We start from the raw sequence: 17509 nt of genomic DNA on the forward strand, positions 1-17509 counted from the left end.
GATGCTGAACCCTGGCACTACCTAGTGGATCTAAGGTTTGGTGCAACATAGGCACACGCTGTTTTAGTCATCCGACTCGTCTTGATGAGCACTTAGGAGAGCAGTACCCATGATAGAGCTGATGCTGAACCCTGGCAGTACCTAGTGGATCTAAGGTTTGGTGCAACATAGGCACACGCTGTTTTAGTCACCCGACTCGTCTTGATGAGCACTTAGGAGAGCGGTACCCATGATAGAGCTGATGCTGAACCCTGGCAGTACCTAGTGGATCTAAGGTTTGGTGCAACATAGGCACGCGCTGTTTCGGTCATCTGACTCGTCTTGATGAGCACTTAGGAGAGCGGTACCCATGATAGAGCTGATGCTGCACCCTGGCAGTACCTAGTGGATCTAAGGTTTGGTGCAACATAGGCACGCGCTGTTTAGGTCATCCGACTCGTCTTGATGAGCACTTAGAAGAGCAGTACCCATGATAGAGCTGATGCTGAACCCTGGCAGTACCTAGTGGGTCTAAGGTTTGGTGCAACATAGGCACACGCTGTTTTAGTCATCCGACTCGTCTTGATGAGCACTTAGGAGAGCAGTACCCATGATAGAGCTGATGCTGAACCCTGGCAGTACCTAGTGGATCTAAGGTTTGGTGCAACATAGGCACACGCTGTTTTAGTCACCCGACTCGTCTTGATGAGCACTTAGTAGAGCGGTACCCATGATAGAGCTGATGCTGAACCCTGGCAGTACCTAGTGGATCTAAGGTTTGGTGCAACATAGGCACGCGCTGTTTAGGTCGTCCGACTCGTCTTGATGAGCACTTAGGAGAGCAGTACCCATGATAGAGCTGATGCTGCACCCTGGCAGTACCTAGTGGATCTAAGGTTTGGTGCAACATAGGCACGCGCTGTTTTGGTCATCTGACTCGTCTTGATGAGCACTTAGGAGAGCGGTACCCACGATAGAGCTGATGCTGAACCCTGGCAGTACCTAGTGGATCTAAGGTTTGGTGCAACATAGGCACGCGCTGTTTTGGTCATCTGACTCGTCTTGATGAGCACTTAGTAGAGCGGTACCCATGATAGAGCTGATGCTGAACCCTGGCAGTACATAGTGGAAGTAAGGTTTGGTGCAACATAGGCACGCGCTGTTTTGGTCATCCGACTCGTCTTGAGGAGCACTTAGAAGAGCAGTAACCATGATAGAGCTGATGCTGAACCCTGGCAGTACCTAGTGGATCTAGGGTTTGGTGCAACATAGGCACACGCTGTTTTAGTCATCCGACTCGTCTTGATGAGCACTTAGGAGTGCAGTACCCATGATAGAGCTGATGCTGAACCCTGGCAGTACCTAGTGGATCCAGGGTTTGGTGCAACATAGGCACACGCTGTTTTAGTCATCCGACTCGTCTTGATGAGCACTTAGGAGAGCAGTACCCATGATAGAGCTGATGCTGAACCCTGGCAGTACCTAGTGGATCTAAGGTTTGGTACAACATAGGCACACGCTGTTTTAGTCACCCGACTCGTCTTGATGAGCACTTAGGAGAGCAGTACCCATAATGGAGCTGATGCTGAACCCTGGCAGTACCTAGTGGAACTAAGGTTTGGTGCAACATAGGCACACGCTGTTTTAGTCATCCGACTCGTCTTGATGAGCACTTAGGAGAGCAGTACCCATGATAGAGCTGATGCTGAACCCTGGCACTACCTAGTGGATCTAAGGTTTGGTGCAACATAGGCACACGCTGTTTTAGTCACCCGACTCGTCTTGATGAGCACTTAGGAGAGCAGTACCCATAATAGAGCTGATGCTGAACCCTGGCAGTACCTAGCGGAACTAAGGATTAGTGCAACATAGGCACACGCTGTTTTAGTCATCCGACTCGTCTTGATGAGCACTTAGAAGAGCAGTACCCATGATAGAGCTGATGCTGAACCCTGGCAGTACCTAGTGGGTCTAAGGTTTGGTGCAACATAGGCACACGCTGTTTTAGTCATCCGACTCGTCTTGATGAGCACTTAGGAGAGCAGTACCCATGATAGAGCTGATGCTGAACCCTGGCAGTACCTAGTGGATCTAAGGTTTGGTGCAACATAGGCACACGCTGTTTTAGTCACCCGACTCGTCTTGATGAGCACTTAGGAGAGCGGTACCCACGATAGAGCTGATGCTGCACCCTGGCAGTACCTAGTGGATCTAAGGTTTGGTGCAACATAGGCACGCGCTGTTTAGGTCATCCGACTCGTCTTGATGAGCACTTAGAAGAGCAGTACCCATGATAGAGCTGATGCTGAACCCTGGCAGTACCTAGTGGGTCTAAGGTTTGGTGCAACATAGGCACACGCTGTTTTAGTCATCCGACTCGTCTTGATGAGCACTTAGGAGAGCAGTACCCATGATAGAGCTGATGCTGAACCCTGGCAGTACCTAGTGGATCTAAGGTTTGGTGCAACATAGGCACACGCTGTTTTAGTCACCCGACTCGTCTTGATGAGCACTTAGTAGAGCGGTACCCATGATAGAGCTGATGCTGAACCCTGGCAGTACCTAGTGGATCTAAGGTTTGGTGCAACATAGGCACGCGCTGTTTAGGTCGTCCGACTCGTCTTGATGAGCACTTAGGAGAGCAGTACCCATGATAGAGCTGATGCTGCACCCTGGCAGTACCTAGTGGATCTAAGGTTTGGTGCAACATAGGCACGCGCTGTTTTGGTCATCTGACTCGTCTTGATGAGCACTTAGTAGAGCGGTACCCATGATAGAGCTGATGCTGAACCCTGGCAGTACATAGTGGAAGTAAGGTTTGGTGCAACATAGGCACGCGCTATTTTGGTCATCCGACTCGTCTTGAGGAGCACTTAGAAGAGCAGTAACCATGATAGAGCTGATGCTGAACCCTGGCAGTACCTAGTGGATCTAGGGTTTGGTGCAACATAGGCACACGCTGTTTTAGTCATCCGACTCGTCTTGATGAGCACTTAGGAGTGCAGTACCCATGATAGAGCTGATGCTGAACCCTGGCAGTACCTAGTGGATCTAAGGTTTGGTACAACATAGGCACACGCTGTTTTAGTCACCCGACTCGTCTTGATGAGCACTTAGGAGAGCAGTACCCATAATGGAGCTGATGCTGAACCCTGGCAGTACCTAGTGGAACTAAGGTTTGGTGCAACATAGGCACACGCTGTTTTAGTCATCCGACTCGTCTTGATGAGCACTTAGGAGAGCAGTACCCATGATAGAGCTGATGCTGAACCCTGGCACTACCTAGTGGATCTAAGGTTTGGTGCAACATAGGCACGCGCTGTTTAGGTCATCCGACTCGTCTTGATGAGCACTTAGAAGAGCAGTACCCATGATAGAGCTGATGCTGAACCCTGGCAGTACATAGTGGATCTAAGGTTTGGTGCAACATAGGCACGCGCTGTTTAGGTCATCCGACTCGTCTTGATGAGCACTTAGAAGAGCAGTACCCATGATAGAGCTGATGCTGAACCCTGGCAGTACCTAGTGGATCTAAGGTTTGGTGCAACATAGGCACACGCTGTTTTAGTCACCCGACTCGTCTTGATGAGCACTTAGGAGAGCGGTACCCATGATAGAGCCTTACCACCTACCTTAGATCCACTAGGTATTGCCAGGGTTCAGCATCAGCTCTATCATGGGTACTGCTCTCCTAAGTGCTCATCAAGACGAGTCGGATGACCAAAACAGCGCGTGCCTATGATGCACCAAACCTTAGATCCACTAGGTACTGCCAGGGTTCAGCATCAGCTCTATCATGGGTACTGCTCTCCTAAGTGCTCATCAAGACGAGTCGGATGACTAAAACAGCGTGTGCCTATGTTGCACCAAACCCTAGATCCACTAGGTACTGCCAGGGTTCAGCATCAGCTCTATCATGGGTACCGCTCTCCTAAGTGCTTATCAAGACGAGTCGGGTGACTAAAACAGCGTGTCCCTATGATGCACCAAACCTTAGATCCACTAGGTACTGCCAGGGTTCAGCATCAGCTCTATCATGGGTACTGCTCTCCTAAGTGCTCATCAAGACGAGTCGGATGACTAAAACAGCGTGTGCCTACGTTGCACCAAACCTTAGTTCCGCTAGGTACTGCCAGGGTTCAGCATCAGCTCCATTATGGGTACTGCTCTCATAAGTGCTCATCAAGACGAGTCGGATGACTAAAACAGCGTGTGCCTATGTCGCACCAAACCTTAGATCCATTAGGTACTGCCAGGGTTCAGCATCAGCTCTATCATGGGTACTGCTCTCCTAAGTGCTCATCAAGACGAGTCGGATGACTAAAACAGCGTGTGCCTATGTTGCACCAAACCTTAGATCCATTAGGTACTGCCAGGGTTCAGCATCAGCTCTATCATGGGTATGGCTCTCCGAAGTGCTCATCAAGACGAGTCGGATGACTAAAACAGCCTGTGCCTATGTTGCACCAAACCTTAGATCCATTAGGTACTGCCAGGGTCCAGCATCAGCTCTATCTTGGGTACTGCTCTTCCAAGTGCTCATCAAGACGAGTCGGATGACTAAAACAGCGTGTGCCTATGTTGCACCAAACCTTAGTTCCGCTAGGTACTGCCAGGGTTCAGCATCAGCTACATTATGAGTACTGCTCTCCTAAGTGCTCATCAAGACGAGTCGGGTGACTAAAACAGCGTGTGCCTATATTGCACCAAACCTTAGATCCACTAGGTACTGCCAGGGTTCAGCATCAGCTCTATCATGGGTACTGCTCTCCTAAGTGCTCATCAAGACGAGTCGGATGACTAAAACAGCGTGTGCCTACGTTGCACCAAACCTTAGTTCCGCTAGGTACTGCCAGGGTTCAGCATCAGCTCCATTATGGGTACTGCTCTCATAAGTGCTCATCAAGACGAGTCGGATGACTAAAACAGCGTGTGCCTATGTTGCACCAAACCTTAGATCCATTAGGTACTGCCAGGGTTCAGCATCAGCTCTATCATGGGTACTGCTCTCCTAAGTGCTCATCAAGACGAGTCGGATGACTAAAACAGCGTGTGCCTATGTTGCACCAAACCTTAGATCCATTAGGTACTGCCAGGGTTCAGCATCAGCTCTATCATGGGTACTGCACTCCTAAGTGCTCATCAAGACGAGTCGGATGACTAAAACAGCGTGTGCCTATGTTGCACCAAACCTTAGTTCCGCTAGGTACTGCCAGGGTTCAGCATCAGCTCCATTATGGGTACTGCTCTCCTAAGTGCTCATCAAGACGAGTCAGGTGACTAAAACAGCGTGTGCCTATGTTGCACCAAACCTTAGATCCACTAGGTAGTTCCAGGGTTCAGCATCAGCTCTATCATGGGTACTGCTCTCCTAAGTGCTCATCAAGACGAATCGGATGACTAAAACAGCGTGTGCCTATGTTGCACCAAACCTTAGTTCCGCGAGGTACTGCCAGGGTTCAGCATCAGCTCCATTATGGGTACTGCTCTCCTAAGTGCTCATCAAGACGAGTCGGGTGACTAAAACAGCGTGTGCCTATGTTGCACCAAACCTTAGATCCACTAGGTACTGCCAGGGTTCAGCATCAGCTCTATCATGGGTACTGCTCTCCTAAGTGCTCATCAAGACGAGTCGGGTGACTAAAACAGCGTGTGCCTATGTTGCACCAAACCTTAGATCCACTAGGTACTGCCAGGGTTCAGCATCAGCTCTATCATGGGTACTGCTCTCCTAAGTGCTCATCAAGACGAGTCGGGTGACTAAAACAGCGTGTGCCTATGTTGCACCAAACCTTAGATCCACTAGGTACTGCCAGGGTTCAGCATCAGCTCTATCATGGGTACCGCTCTCCTAAGTGCTCATCAAGACGAGTCGGGTGACTAAAACAGCGTGTGCCTATATTGCACCAAACCTTAGATCCACTAGGTACTGCCAGGGTTCAGCATCAGCTCTATCATGGGTACCGCTCTCCTAAGTGCTTATCAAGACGAGTCGGGTGACTAAAACAGCGTGTCCCTATGATGCACCAAACCTTAGATCCACTAGGTACTGCCAGGGTTCAGCATCAGCTCTATCATGGGTACTGCTCTCCTAAGTGCTCATCAAGACGAGTCGGATGACTAAAACAGCGTGTGCCTACGTTGCACCAAACCTTAGTTCCGCTAGGTACTGCCAGGGTTCAGCATCAGCTCCATTATGGGTACTGCTCTCATAAGTGCTCATCAAGACGAGTCGGATGACTAAAACAGCGTGTGCCTATGTTGCACCAAACCTTAGATCCATTAGGTACTGCCAGGGTTCAGCATCAGCTCTATCATGGGTATGGCTCTCCGAAGTGCTCATCAAGACGAGTCGGATGACTAAAACAGCCTGTGCCTATGTTGCACCAAACCTTAGATCCATTAGGTACTGCCAGGGTTCAGCATCAGCTCTATCATGGGTATGGCTCTCCGAAGTGCTCATCAAGACGAGTCGGATGACTAAAACAGCCTGTGCCTATGTTGCACCAAACCTTAGATCCATTAGGTACTGCCAGGGTTCAGCATCAGCTCTATCATGGGTACGGCTCTCCGATGTGCTCATCAAGACGATTTAAATGACCAAAACCGCGTATGTCTGTGTTGCACCAAACCAGAATTCTACTAGGTAGTAGGTAGGTACTGCTACTACTGCCAGGGTTCAGTCAGGGTCATTTTGCTCTCTCATTTTAAAATATCACGAATGTAATTTTATTAGACGTTAATCCAAATTGAGAGTAATTCGGATTAATTATTTGACTTTCATGCCCATTGAAGTTAATCCGAATTAAAGTTAATCCGAATTAACTTCAATGGCCATTAACGTCTCAAAAATTTAATCCGAATTAACTTTAATCCGAATTAACTTTATTGCAATTGGTTAATGGCGGAACTAATGGTTAATAAAATTGATCAATGGTTAATTAAAATTAACAATTACGGCCAACACTGGCTGTATCTCCTAAACCGTGCGTCGGAGCGCAAAAAAAGTAAAATGTTCGTTCCCCTCTAAAAAAGATAGATATAACTCCGTAATAGATGGATACAGTCTAAGGAAAAAACGTGCCTCGAAAATCACGAAAATTTGATTCTCGATCAGAGGGCGCCACTAGTTTTGGCTTACTCTCGTATAGATGGCGTTGACGGTTTCGTTTGTTATTTATAATTTTAACGCATATCAGTGAAAGAACATGGGTCAAAATCATATAAAAATAATTAATGCAAATAAAAAAATCATTTATCCATATTTAAATACATTTTAACGTATTTTTATAAATCTTCATTTTTAGTTTTAAAGTATGTCGATAGATGGCAGTGAATTTAAAGCGGTTACAAAATTTACTATGACAGTACCACTCTATCTTATTATATCCTCTTTGCCTCTAAGAAACCCTTTTTTAATATGAGAAAAAACAAAAAAAAAACGAAAAAAATATTTACACGGCTGTAACTCCTAAACCGTGCGTCGTAGCGCAAAAATAATCAAAATTTCATTCCACTTTAAGAAACCCTTAATATATATTTAAAAAAAAATCTTTATAAGGCTGTATCTCCTAAACCGTGCATCGTAGCGCAAAATAATAAAATTTTCGTTCCATTGCAGTGGACCCTTAGTTAACATTAAAAAAACATTAAAAATATCTTTACAGGGCTGTCTCTCCTAAACCGTGCGTTGAAGCGCAAAAATAATCTAATTTTCGTTCTCGTTTGAGAAACCCGTAAGTAACATTCAAAAAATACAATGAAAAACAAAAAAGAAAACAAAAAATTAAAACATCTTTATAGGGTTGTATCTTTTAAATATTAATAAGGGTTTCTTAAAGTAGAACGAAAATTTAATTATTTTTGCTCTTCGCTCCGACGCACGGTTTAGGAGATACAACCCTATAATCATTTTTTTCTTTTTTTGTTTTCTTTTTAGTTTTTCATTGTGTGTTTTGTATGTTACTTAGGGGCTTTTCAAAGGGGAACGAAAATAAGATTATTTTTGCGCTACAACGCACGGTTTAGGAGATACAACCCTATAAAGATTTTTTATTTTTTTGTTTTCTTCTTTGTTGTTCGATTATGTTTTTTGAATGTTACTTACGGGTTTCTCAAAGGGGAACGAAAATTAGATTAGTTTTGCGCTACAACGCACGGTTTACGAGATACAGCCCTGTCATAGGACATTTCGATGCTAGTGCGGAAAGTGTGTCATTATTAGACATTTCCGCACGTGTATCGAACGACGTTTTTCAATACAGTTGCGAAAAAATAAGAAAAACAACAAGTAAGGAATTCGAAACTTTTATATTATTAATTCTGTGACATCATTGACATTGACATTATGAAGAGGTGTTTTTTTAGCTGGGTGTTATTATTATTGAACCCACTTTAATGAAAGTTTTTTTTTAAATGCATGTTCTATAAGACAATTGTACATATAAAACATTGTACTATTATTACCCAAATATCGTTAATTACGATTATTTGTGTATCGTACATTTATAAAAACAATATCGAATGTTGCCTTTGGAAATTTAAAGCAGAAATAAAAAACGCCTCTCCTTTAACAGGCGTTCCGTTCTATTCAGACAACTTATTAAGAACGGTTTTTCAATATTCAATATATAAAAAAATAGACGTGTTATAATGATGAAGAGGTAAGTAATAAAATATGAAATATGTATATTTTTCGTATTCTTACTTTAACAGTAGGTTTTTATGTTGATTACTGAGTATTGAGTATTGAAATAATCGTTAATAACGATATTTAGGTAATAATAGTACAATGTTTTATATTTGTAAAACAATACAATGTGTATAATGTTGTATGTAGTGGGTTCAATAATAATAACAAAATCCATTCTAGTCGAATAAAAGCTATAAAAACACCTCTTCATAATGTCAATGTCAATAATTAGAGTTTTGAATGATTCACGGTGGTTTTGAAATATCGGGAGCTCACAAATAATACAAAAGGTAATCACGGTCTATATCCCGGTCAATATAAGTCTAATGTCAATAATGTCACAGAATTAATAATATAAAAGTTTCGAATTCCTTACTTGTTGTTTTTCGCAACGGTATTAAAAAACGTCGTTCGATACACGTGCGGAAATGTCATTCTTCGAAAGTATGTAAAGTATGACATACTTTCCGCACTAGCATCGAAATGTACTATTTCTGTTTTTTTTTTGTTTTTTTTTTTTTTATGTTAACTAAGGGTCCACTGCAACGGAACGAAAATTTTATTATTTTGCGCTACGATGCACGGTTTAGGAGATACAGCCTTATAAAGATTTTCTGTGTTTTTTTTAAATATATTACTTAAGGGATTCTTAGTGGAATGAAAATTTGATTATTTTTGCGCTCCGTCGCACGGTTTAGGAGATACAACCCTATAAAGATTTTTTCTTTGTTTTTCTTTTTAGTTTTTCATTGTGTTTTCTGTGTGTTACTTAGAGGTTTCTCAAAGGGGAACGAAAATTAGATTATTTTTGCGCTACAACGCACGGTTTAGGAGATACAGCCCTCTAAAAAAAAAATCTGTTTTTTTTTCTTTTCTTTTTAAATGTTAATTAAGTTGAAAGAAAATTTTATTATTTTACTCTACGACCCACGGTTCAGAGATACAGCCTTATAAAGACTTTTTTGGTATTTTTTTTTAATATTACGACGCTCGGCTTAGGAGATACAGCCGTGTAGTTTTTTTTCTTATTGTGTTTCATTGTGTTTTTTGTATATTAAAAGTGTTTTTAAAGGGGAACGAAAATTTTATTATTTTTGCGCTACGAAGCGCGACGGACGGGTTAGGAGATACAGCTCTATATTTCTTTTTTTGTATATTTATATAATATAGAATTCAATAACCAAACTTCAACTTTATATATAAGTAGATATATTTAATATAAAAATTTCAAAATCTAACATAATTTAATAATAGCGTCGTAGCGTAAAATAATAACATTTTCGTTCAACTTAAATAACATTTAAAAAGAAAAGAAAAAAAAACAAAAATTTTTTTTAGAGGGCTGTATCTCCTAAACCGTGCGACGGAGCGCAAAAATAATCAAATTTTCGTTCCACTAAGAAACCCTTAATTAATATATTTAAAAAAAAAACCACAAAAAACCTTTTTAATTCTGTATCTCCTAAACCGTGTGCCGTAGCGCAAAATAATAAACATTTTCGTTCGCCTGCAGTGGACCCTTAATAAACATTAAAAAAAAAACAAATAGAAAAAAAAACAGAAAAAAATATTTACAGGGCTTAAATAATCAAATTTTCGTTCCCTTAACAGAAGCCCTTAAGTAACATACAAAAAACACAATAAATAACATACATCATAAATATACACCATCGTCATAGTTACAATCACATTGTACAGTCAGCTGCAGAGAAAAGATACCACCCCTGTAAAGAAGTTTGTATGCAACGGTGCTAAGCGAATAGTATTGCTGACTGTACATCCTACCCAGTAGTCTTTAATTTACTGTACTACAAAAATAACTTTGTAATGCATACAATTACTATAGTAGACAAACTTAATTTTACGTACGAGTAAGTGTCATACGTTACTTTTTAGCTCTTCTGGCAAGGTCAAAGACCCGACCAAATGTTCAGGCTTATTTTTTTGTGACTATTTAGATACTTAACTTCAACCTGTAAAAATTACAGATTGCCTCAGGAACTTTTTTGGAGCCCTAAAAAATCTTAAAAAATATAAGGGTTGATTTAGCCCCGCTACCCTGCAGCCAGACCTCCAGTACTGAGTTAGGGTATGATAGGAGAAGTATTAGGCAAATTTTCAGCTTGCTTCAAGGACCTACTCCAAAATGTCTACCAGCTCTCGGACCACTAAGTAACTACAAATAATCAGTCCACATAACAAACATTTTGTACTCATTTTGAAGTCATAATTACATTAATTTCACGTAATATCGGCATCTAATTTATGTGCACGGTAAACAAACTAATGAATGACAAGAAAATTACGAAGTACTTACGAAGCTGAGCGGGGGGTGGGGCGACCGGGCGAGGTACCTATAGGTATAGATAGATACGAATGCTACGATAGGCTCCCGCGTGCCGCGCCGGCACCTTGACGGACCAGCGCGGCGTAGGTATGAATTTCGCGCCTTTTTAAATAGATTTGGCTATAACAATGGAAGCTACACACAGAAATTTCTTACTTTTCATAATATGGTTGCATATATTATTTTATAGTATGAAACTTATCTTTATAGACTTTAATTCAATATTGGACCTTACAGGACAAAAAACGCATATTAAAATTTAAGCAGCAATCCTATTTTTCTAATTTTTCGGCTTTGTCTATTAACTTAAGAATTTAGAGATATTATTGTGGATTTTTAAAACTTTAATTCAATATCGACAAAATAATAAGCTAATTTTAGTTTGACAAAGAAGCACGTTAAATTTTTTTCTAAAAATGTAACAGTTTAAAGAGTCATACATAATTTAAACGATGAAGCTTAAACTTTGCACTTTAATTCAATATTCAAAAAGCATCAATCAAAATATATAAATACCTAATTTATACCTAACGCTCGTTCTAACTTTTCCTCTTAAATTACAAATATGCTTAAAAACATGTCCCCTGCCATATAAGCATCACTTTTCCTTCTTTAGAATTATCATAACTTTAAGGTCAAAAATATGGTCCCACTATCGGTCTATTTAAGGCTTAAAAGATCTAAAGCTTTATTGAAGAAGTACGCTAAAAATAAGCACCGTTGTATACTGTTTTCGGACGAGAAATTTTTTGACATAGAAGAAAACTGTAATAAACAAAATGATAGAGTGTACGCTCGCAATAGTAAAGAAGCGTCTAATAGCATTCCCCGTATTCAAAGAGGTCATCACCCTTCATCTGTGATGGTTTGGCTGGGAGTTTCTTATGCGGGCGTCACTAGTATGCATTTTTGTGAGAAAGGAGTAAAAACTAGTGCCAAAGTGTACCAAGACACGGTGTTGACTAATATTGTGAAACCACTATCCCATACGATGTTTCTAAACCAGCATTGGGTTTTCCAGCAGGACTCTGCTCCAGCCCATAAGGCAAAGTCTACACAAGCCTGGCTCGCCTCCAATAAAATCGACTTTATACGGCATGAAGATTGGCCCTCCTCTAGCCCAGATCTTAATCCTTTAGACTATAAAATATGGCAGTATTTAGAGGAAAAGGTGTGCTCAAAACCTCATGCAAATCTAGACTCGCTGAAAAAATCTCTTGCTACGGCAGTGGCCAATATCGACATGAAAGTGGTGCGTGAATCCATTGACGACTGGCCACGAAGACTTCAAGCCTGTGTAGATAATTATGGCGGTCATTTTGAATAAATGTTATACATTTAGATTCTCTAGTTTATAAGCTTTCAAACGCTGTACAAATTATACGGAATAAACTTAAACTTTTGATTTTATTTGATACTATGTATATGACAGAAGTTATGAGCCGACTAGGTAGAGTTTGGCGGAGGTTGTACTTATTTGAAAATATGTATGCTGTTTCCATGAATAAATGGTTTTTTTTATTATTACCTTCATCTCTTCTCTAGAAGGCGGTGTAAGTTTGGCGTCATCGGTTTTGATCTCGCCGGGCGGCATTTGGTTCAAGCATTGGTCAATAATGCGGAGAGACTGACGCATCTCTTCCACGCGACACAGGTAACTGGGAAGAGTAACAACTGTTAAATTTTTTTTTTGTTAAAAATTTTATTTTTGAGACAAGCTTTTATCGTTGACTGTACTTTTCTTTCATACTCGACGAGACAATTCTATAAAAACCGGACAAGTGCGAGTCGGACTCGCCCACCGAGGGTTTCGCACTTTTTAGTATTTGTTGTTATAGCGGCAACAGAAATACATCATCTGTGAAAATTTCAACTGTCTAGTTATCACAGTTGATGAGATACAGCTTGGTGACAGACAGACGGACAGACGGACTGATGAGTCTTAGTAGTAGTTTTTACCCTTTGGGTACGGAACCCTAAAAGACCCAAACACGTTGCTTTATCACAGAGTTCCCATGGCCACTTCCTGTCTCCATCATCAGATCAGCTCGATGGTACCATAATATTGCATTGCCACCCGAATTATCTATGTGAAGTTTCAGCTCAAATGAATAATGGAAAACGATACACCGACATTATATAGTGATAAAAGTCACAAGCAACTGTATATTGCGGGGTCTGCTTACCATCAGATGACCCGTATGTTTGTTTGCTATTTAAAACACTCACCGATCATAACAATCGCCGTTGGTTCCAAGTGGTACATCGAAGTCGACAAGGTGGTACGCGTCGTAAGGCTGAGACTTGCGCAGATCCCATTTGATACCGGAACCACGGAGCATTACACCACTAGAATGAAATAGGTATTTGTGCAACAAGAGAGGAAATTTGGTTTTTCTTGCGAGTGTTTATTTTGAGTCCCGAGAAAGCGAAAGATTCTAAGTTAGTATCTTGAGCGTAGCGAGGGACACAAAAAACACGAGATGTAAAATAACTTTGCTCTCGTGTTGCACACATAATTTTTCACCTCAGTAGTGAGAACATATTAAAGGTTAAAATGTATTTCGAATTACGCAGAACAAAAAAAAAATTAAAAAATATTGTACTAAAAGTATGTTGAAGCCTTCACTAAATTAAAAAGTTACTTTGTTTCACTCCCTGGAGTGACGAAAGTAGGCTTGTTCGAGCTGCTGAGGTGAAAAGAAATTATTAGCAATCGAATATAAAATCGAATTGTTTTGATCCGTTACGTCCTCGAACCATCGCCCATAATGTTAACTGACAGCTCGTAACCCTTATTACAAAAGGCGCAAGGTCCACCGATGGACATTTAACAGTGTTGGTGTTTGTACGACGAACGACACCAGACCTCCCTCGCGTTAATGGTCCGGCGCAGACCCATCTCTATCTGTCTAATTATCTCATTGTATCACTTACCAACTATATATTTAGATATTCTTAAATATCCTGGTCAGGGCACCAATTGACCGGAGGGCGCCGTGGTGGTTATCGATCCCAGTGCGCCCTCACGAACGGCAAAGAGGGTGAAACGCCGGAGTGGGTTTAGTAAGTAGGGCCAATTCTCCCCCCCTCTCGCCAAGAGAGGGAAAAGGAGCGGCGAGTCCCACACACCGTGCGTAAGTGCATTCCCACTCCGACAAAAAAAAAAGGGCACACATCTTACAAATAGACTAAAATCTTAAAAACCTTAAAAATTGCTGGTGATGACGTCTTCTGTTTCGTCTATGTCTGTCTCTCTCTCTATCTTATGAAGAAATATATTTTGCTTCCATACGAAGTATCCTGGTCATAGGTACCAATTGTAAACCCCTACCTTAATCGCTAGTTGCGCGTCCCGAGCGCTCACTATGAAAATGTCCTTGAGTGCTGCACCCAGATCCTATTAGTGGTGAGGACGTCTTCTACTTCGCCCATGTCTGTCGCTCTCTATCTTATGAACGAATATAGTTTGCTTCCATACGAAGTATCCTGTACATAAGTACCAATTGTAAACCCCTACCTGAATCCATAGTTGAGCGCGTCCTGAGCGCTCACGATGCCTATGTCCTTAGTACGCTGCACCCAGATCCTGTTGGTGGTGAGCACGTCTTCAACCTCGTCGAGACGCTCGGCGAACTTGCTCGCGAATTCGTAAATATCGTCCATAAGGCCAAGGGGCATGTCCTGAAATTAAGTTAATTCATTGTCATAATTGCGTACATTCAAGTAGTACTAATACTAGTAGTAATACTAGTAGTAGTAGTAGTAATACTGGCCACGTAGCCAAAGTGCTATCGCTTACGCTCCGTAGCGAACGAAACGCAAGTGCCTCCGTCTCACTACCATCTACCGCCATTATAATCTTACCAAATAAACTCCCCCTGGTCTAATATAAGCCGCGTGCATTCTCGCCCCGCTCGCTCTCTCGTAGAACTCCATCATCTTCTCTCTCTCCTCGAACAGCCAGAAAAAGGGGGTTAGTGCGCCCACGTCCAGCGCGTGCGTGCCCACCGCCATTATGTGGTTCAGGATGCGAGTGATCTCGGCGAAGAGCGCTGGAACAAGGAACTTTAGAAAGCAAGTGGAATTTTATCTCGTAAGTATTATGGTGAGATAATAAAATCTTCTTATTTAAATTTGAACCTTGTTGTGAAGTAAAATTGGACCTCTTTAGGGGATCAATTTTGGGATGAAAATCATCCTAGGTCTTACTTCGCATACGAACTTTCTGCCCCAATTTCACCCCTTCAACATATAAATTATGAGACACAAACAAGGGCCTGACACTCTTTGATAAAGAAAAATAGACTTATTGCGATTCCTATAAGAGGAAAGAGAAAATAGTGCCATGCTTTGTCCTTATCACCGACCGGTTTTTTTTTCATGGTCGGGTTATGGCAGCATAGGTAGGAGGCGATGGCGAAATACCGAAATTTATAAGAGTGAAAGAGAAAAAGGATTATGCTGCCATACATTAACCTGTCAATACATGAATACTCTTCTCTTACTCCTTTTACTTACTTTTTCTTTACTTTCTCTTACCCCTGGTCGCTCGGTTTCATATCTATAACTACTATACTATGTCTATGGAAACAAAGTATCCCATGTCTCACTCTAGGTTATTATATATCTATCTCTGTATCTTTAGGTATTTAAATAAGAGTAAACAAAATGTACCCTCAAATGGCTCCTTAAGCCAGTTGAGGGTAGTTGAAAACATTACAAGATCAAATAATGTAGGTTAAAGTCAGGTCGTTCAGTGACAGATCCAAGCGGTTTTGTATTTGGTTGGTTAACCAATAAATGTTATCACTACCCGAAAATGTACAAATTGTTTGTTCACTTTTATTTAAATACCTAAAGATACAGAGTATATGTACCAAAATTCATCTAAATCCGTTCAGCTTTTTTTGCATTATTGACCGTAAACCGGCCTATGGAACTCTCCGCGCGCTCTTTATACCTACGACTCGCTTCCCGCCGGCGGGACTCAAGCTAGCCAGTTGGTTGCCACACGCGCTCACGCACGCACGTCACCGCGCGCTATGCTAAAGAAATGTCCTCGTCACGAACAAATAACACAGCTTGTAGTGTGGATGGATGCAATAACAACAAAACAAATAAGAAATATAGTTTTTTCCTCTTTCGACGGATGAGGAAAAGTAATTAGACATTCTCAATATAGGTACTTACACCTACTGTTATTATTTTTACGATAGTTACAAGCTACGTAGGTACTATTAAATTATTTTAAAGATGTAGGTAATGTTTTTGACGACAATATTATAGCTAGATATCTACCTAAGACTACTAAGTATTTGAAAGAAGCGTCGGCAACCCTAGCGTTGTGTCGGCGCGCGCGGTGCGGGGAGCGGCGCGTTGAAGGTCACTCCATTGTATTTTTGTGTAGGTATCAAAACGGTAGGTATTTGCGTTTTCTTTGAGAGATAAGTATCTGTTCGTAAGAACTATTATATAATATGTGCCGTAAACGGTACTTACTGCGAATATACTTGGCACGGATAGGTATATCGATGTTTAGAAGTTTTTCAACGGCCAAAGAGTAGCATTGCTCGTTGCACATCATGGATACGTAGTCGAGACGATCGAAGTAGGGTAACGCCTGCGTGTATGTCTTGTACTCGATGAGCTTCTCAGTACCGCGGTGCAGCAGCCCTATGTGGGGGTCTGCGGCGCGGACGGTCTGAAGAACACGAAAAAAATAACGTTACCATTCGATTCCTTACATTTTATTTAAAAAGTTATTGTATAGCAACAATATACATAAACGCAACATTGCACAGACAAAATCGCAATTTCCTTGTTTTCCATACATCGAAACGGCTTCTAAGCAAAGTGGCACAGTGACGTCACGATGTGTTGCCATTTTGTTAGAGCGTTTCGTCAGTAAAGTGCGGGTGCCAGACTGACCATCATTTGTGTCTTTTGTATTGCTTTTGTGCGATTTTAGCGTTGGCAATATTTTAGCATTGGAAATACATTATTAACTTCAATATTAAGAATATGCGTTGTTGTTGACTTCTTGAACTTGGCTCTCATTTCACATTTTATGTTTTTGATGGCATATCATTACTTTTTGTACAGTTATTATTATTATTCATCATACATTCACACATTCAGTCACACAATTGTTCAGCTGCATGCCAAATTTTAAATTGCTAGGTCATCTGGAACCGAGTTAGATTTTTGATGTTAGGTCAGTCAGTGAGAAAAATCCCGATTTTTTTGATGTTTGTATCAAAAACCGGCCAAGTACGAGTAGGAGTCGCGCACGAAGGGTTCCGTACCATTACGCAAAAACGGCAAACAAATCACGCTTGTTGTATGGGAGCCCCACTTAAATATTTATTTTATTCTGTTTTTAGTATTTGTTGTTATAGCGGCAACAGAAATACATCGTCTGTGAAAATTTCAACTGTCTAGCTATCACGGTTCATGAGATACAGTCTGGTGACAGACGGACAGACAGA

At 41.5% G+C, this 17509-nt stretch overlaps 1 protein-coding gene and 1 long non-coding RNA gene across 2 annotated transcripts in view; one reads left to right on the forward strand and one right to left on the reverse strand.

Moving 5' to 3' along the window:
• The window catches only part of LOC134753672 (uncharacterized), a 166123-nt gene that overhangs the window by 34967 nt on the left and 113647 nt on the right, over nucleotides 1-17509 (forward strand). The window lies entirely within an intron of this gene.
• The window catches only part of LOC134753651 (NADH-ubiquinone oxidoreductase 49 kDa subunit-like), a 33793-nt gene that overhangs the window by 10103 nt on the left and 6181 nt on the right, over nucleotides 1-17509 (reverse strand). The window contains exons 4-8 of the mRNA XM_063689593.1: nucleotides 16521-16722; nucleotides 14886-15073; nucleotides 14539-14702; nucleotides 13248-13367; nucleotides 12547-12676 (exon numbers count right to left, since the gene is read on the reverse strand). Of these exons, the coding sequence (XP_063545663.1) occupies nucleotides 12547-12676; nucleotides 13248-13367; nucleotides 14539-14702; nucleotides 14886-15073; nucleotides 16521-16722 (804 nt within the window). The remainder of the gene's footprint in view (nucleotides 1-12546; nucleotides 12677-13247; nucleotides 13368-14538; nucleotides 14703-14885; nucleotides 15074-16520; nucleotides 16723-17509) is intronic.

The sequence above is a fragment of the Cydia strobilella genome, chromosome 27 (assembly GCF_947568885.1).
Source record: "Cydia strobilella chromosome 27, ilCydStro3.1, whole genome shotgun sequence".
NCBI lineage: Eukaryota > Metazoa > Arthropoda > Insecta > Lepidoptera > Tortricidae > Cydia > Cydia strobilella.